Source organism: Priapulus caudatus, unplaced genomic scaffold (genome assembly GCF_000485595.1).
Source record: "Priapulus caudatus unplaced genomic scaffold, Priapulus_caudatus-5.0.1 Scaffold375, whole genome shotgun sequence".
Classification (NCBI taxonomy): Eukaryota; Metazoa; Priapulida; class Priapulimorpha; order Priapulimorphida; family Priapulidae; genus Priapulus; species Priapulus caudatus.
Window position 1 is genome coordinate 180,165 of NW_014577436.1, and position 4,637 is coordinate 184,801.

The 4,637-nt window shown below is 40.7% G+C and overlaps 2 protein-coding genes across 2 annotated transcripts in view; one reads left to right on the forward strand and one right to left on the reverse strand.

Moving 5' to 3' along the window:
- The window catches only part of LOC106809676 (glucocorticoid modulatory element-binding protein 1-like), a 19,841-nt gene extending 16,144 nt beyond the window's left edge, over positions 1-3,697 (reverse strand). The window contains exon 1 of the mRNA XM_014812844.1: positions 3,674-3,697. The gene's annotated coding sequence lies outside the window, so the exon portion shown is untranslated. The remainder of the gene's footprint in view (positions 1-3,673) is intronic.
- LOC106809675 (F-box only protein 43-like) overlaps positions 1,772-4,637 on the forward strand; it is an 11,154-nt gene continuing 8,288 nt past the window's right edge. The window contains exon 1 of the mRNA XM_014812839.1: positions 1,772-2,481. Within this exon, the coding sequence (XP_014668325.1) occupies positions 1,823-2,481 (659 nt within the window). The 5' untranslated portion in view covers positions 1,772-1,822. The remainder of the gene's footprint in view (positions 2,482-4,637) is intronic.

Consider the following 4,637-nt stretch of genomic DNA (forward strand, 5'->3'; position numbering starts at 1 on the left):
TTGTTTTCTGGGCTGCGACAGATCGCCGCCAGGCTGCGCCACCGTTGATTGCTTTGTTATAGACTGGTACCCTCCTGGGGTAATAAGTTAATAACCCCCCTCTAATTTTGCTTCAATAATTTCATTCTGAATAGTTTTCGATGTTATCTTTGCATTTTTTTACTTAAAACGTACTTAGTAGTACTAATACTATTACTATATTCTCTCTGGCAAGAGCCCACTCATTTGGTCTAACTTTGGTAAAAGTAAGTACTACTGGCACAGGGGCGTGTACAGGATTTGTACCAGGGAGGGGTCCAACCGTAACCCAAACTTGGGAGCACGCGAAGGGGGGGTCTGGGGGGCCCTCCCCCACAAAAATTTTGAAATTAGACCCCCTCAGATGCGTTTTCTGCGCGAGCAGGTGGGGGTCCGGACCCCCTGGACCCCCCACCCCCGTACACGCCCCTGTGCCAGTAGTACTTACTTTTACCAAATTTAGACCAAATGAGTGGGCTCTTGCCAGAGAGAATATAGTAATAGTACTACTAAGTACGTTTTAAGTAAAAAAATGCAAAGATAACATCGAAAACTATTCAGAATGAAATTATTGAAGCAAAATTAGAAGGGGGGTTATTGTTCAAGACCGTACGCAGGAAATTTTCTGTAAGGGGGCAAAGGTACTCCCCATGCCCCCTGTGCCCTAAAGTTTTGCAATTTCACATTTCTTTATTTAAAGTAATATTTCTTTGATGATTTAAGATAACCTTTTGTCACATTTCTATTTTATTTCTAAAAGTGTACAGTATTTGTCCCATTAAAAGGCATACTCTGAAAATCTCTAGGGGGGGCAACCAAGGCCGTACGCAGGAAATTTTCTGTAGGGGGGCAAAGGTACTCCCCATGCCCCCTGTGCCTACGCATACGCCTTCGCCTACGCATACTCCCTAACCCTATAACCCTAACCTTAACCCTAACCCTAACCATATTAAATAGTTACCAGGGTACGTTCCAGCAGTACCCTGGGGGACATAGACCCTATGAGCCCTACTGCCTAGTCACAAGAAGCAGGAATTTATTAAAAGGCGCATTGTCTCATGGCTGCCCCGAGTAAACGATCAACGTATGTTCAGTCTTGGTGGCAGTTGTGACTGCATGTACAGTACAGCTACACCTAGGTGCATACAGTGTAGCCCTCGTTATAAAGCGATGGTTGGGGTCCATAAAATGTCAACGTGAAAAAAGCGGGGTCGCACTAAATCGGAGTTATATATATACGTGGTTATATAAGAGGCAAAAAAGGGGGTCCAACGACTCATCTTGTTATATCCGAATTCGCATTAAATCAGGGCGCGTAAAATCGGGGTTTCACTGTACCTCCAAAGGTGAAAATCACATGTGCAGGCACTTGGCCTTGCAACTCCTGCTTATTCCTGGCCTTTCTACCGAAAATCCTCTCCTCAGCAATGTAGGAATATAAAATAATAGATACTCTATCATGCTGATTGAGCAATTCTGTGGGTGCCAGCATGTGATAATAGGCAATACATTGCAGGAGATTAGTGTTCACATTAACCTAACTATTGTGTTGGTCTTCTACTTCATCATTTTCTGCTGCTTTTAATTTACATTGCATTGCCTTATTATATGTAATCACTGAAGTGGAAGGCAGGGGCTAAGGAAGGAAAACGCTATATAGTACTCTAACATGTCATGATGATACTTTTTCTTTCGGTATGGATTTATTTTGTTTCGTGATTATTGATCATGTTGCATAATGTGTTCTAATTGTTAAACACGACTGTCTTTCCAGAGTATAGAATCCTGGCACAAAAAAGCCAACATGGATATATCACTAAGTGATGATGAGTATGAACATCTCTTCCCACAAACTTCGGAGATGTCCAGTAATTCAAGGGTCTACTCTGTCAGCACAAGTACACCATTTCCCGATCATAAAATATCAGTGTTTTCATCAACAACTGATAGTGGCTATGCCTCGACACCTTCTCAAGACTTCAGTCTTGAAAGCATTGACAAGAACAGATCTAGTGCCACGAAGATATCAGATGTTCCCAAGCTGCAACTTGGACATGAAGAAGATACGGAACAAAACACCTCACGGATTGATTGCTTTCCTGGCACTCCTGATAGTGCTCTTGGAAGATCCAAAAATGCCACACAGCACTCTCAACCAGAAGAGATTACTGAGCAGTGTACTACTGAATATGGTTTCAGTTGCCAACATTTGGAACCAAATTGGAAGAACCTAGCTTTAAAGACTAGCCATAGAACTATATTGACTAGACAAGAGGTTGATCCAGTATTGGTAAAGCAGGCACAATCAGAGATGGTTCGTCGAGGATTCGTTCCAAATAGGAAACCAATTGGAGCAAAAATGGGGCTTGATTCCATAGATTTCATTACAGAATTAGGCTCAAAAGACCTCTACCCTGCAGTTAAGTCTATTCTCAGTATGCTGAGTTCTCCAGACCTGTGCAGGTAAATAAATTCATGAGTGTTGTAACATAAAAATGTTTTAATATAATCAAGAACCCATGAAACATAATTTATGGGCTCTTGATAATATATCTAGGTTACATCTTCACATATAATTGTGTTACATAATATATGTAATGATGTTTATATGCAAAGCAAACGATAATACAGAAATCATATGAATTTTAAATTAAATTAAAAATATAAACACCTAACAAATTTCTTGGGATCGTGCTCTTTTGAAGTGCATTTGCCATGCAATTATACTAGCTGCAAGCATGGCTGAGAGGGACCGTCTTCCTAGGTACTATCAGGAGTAAATAGGGATTATTTAGTCCCCTATAAGTTATCATTTGTAATATAAATCTCGTCTACACGACGACGCTTAACTCGAGTTAGCGATTATGTAGCGTCTACACGACAACACCCGATAGCGATTACTACCGATTTATTATGCATGCGTGCGTATGTAAACGTGCGTGCGTGCGTGCGTAACTCGTTGACAGCACTTTGCATCGCATTATATGCAAATATACCGCTTATAATGATCATTTTTCAGATAGCATGAAATATATATATATATATATATATCACTCATGTTGTACGGCCACAGTAAAGTAATAGCCGCGAACCATATTCCATTCAATAAGACATTCCAGATGTGATTTATGTGATGCGGACGAGTGACGTACGATGCATATGCAACCATGCATGCAGCTTGAACTCACGTCTCATCGGGTTTTGTTGGATTAAGACAGAATAGGAGACCATAATTATACAGTCTGAGGGTTCACGAGAGAGTTGTGACAACATATACGCTTTAATATTTTATTGATTTAATCAGGGAACTTTTGATCTCGTATTTTTTAGAATATTTTCGCTAGTACCGGCCGTTTTGCCCGTATTTTTAGCGTTATTTTACATGCCCTAAAAATAATGCGATGGAAATCAAATTGTAAAAGCAGTGAAAAATGCTGTTGCATCACAGATCTAAAATCATCCATCCATGCATTCATCCATTTATGCATTCATTCATTCATTTATTTATTCGTTCATTCATTCATCTTTCCACCTATCAATCTACCCATCCACCATTTAATAAATCAATCAATTATCCTACCATTCATTTGTCCATCAGCCCGTCCACCCATCCGTCCATTTATCTATCCACCTATATATTTATATATCCACTTACGTATCTAAATCGTAATGAACACATTACGATCGAACACTCAAAAATAGGCGTAATAGCGTCTGGGAAAATGTTTGTTATACACCTCGTTAGATAGCGCACACAAAAATATAAAATGGGGTTGCTTGTGCGAAAATATAATTCGCTCATAACGTCCTCTTGCGGGAGAAAGTGTAGCGGAAGTGTACAAGGAACCAGATTGTGACTGTGCAATGCTGTGTGATTGGTTAGCGACAACGAAAGCGGCAATTCAAAATATTCTTGCGGGTTGTTTACAAGTTGCCTGGTCGGTTTCTCGTCGAGTTTATTATCCAAAAGCAAGGTATGTGCAGTATAATAATGCTCAAGGGGTCGTTGTCGTATCAGGTACTACAGATATGTACCCGAGGTACATATATGTATACTCAAAGTGTACCAGACGTACTTTCTTTTTTCTCTAGTATTAACTACTAAGGTACTTAGGTAGTACAGTGCACTTGACTTGGCTCTAGTAGCGCTGATAGGGTCTATGTCCGGTTCAAGGATAGATCATAGAGAACATGGGTCCCAATAAAACCAATGTCATTTACATCAATATAATAGGTTAGGGTTATGGTTAGGGTTAGGGTTAGGGTTAGGCACATTGGTTTTATTGGGACCCATGTTCTCTATCCTTGGGCCCTATGTCCCCCTGGGTACTGCCGGAACATACCCTGGTAACTATCTAGCTGATATGGTTAGGGTTAGTGTTAGGGAGTAGGCGTAGGCGGCTCCCTAGACTCGTTAGTGGAGTAGGCGAGGTACGGTCCGGCATATTAGATAGTAGTATTTAGTACCAGGGTAAGTCCCGGTATACCGGACCGTACCCAGGGTACGTTCCGGCAGTACCCTGGGGGACATAGACCCTATCAGCCCTACTACTACTAGTACTAGTAGTAGCAGGAGTAAGATAATATAGGTATATTATCTTACCTATATTACCTATATT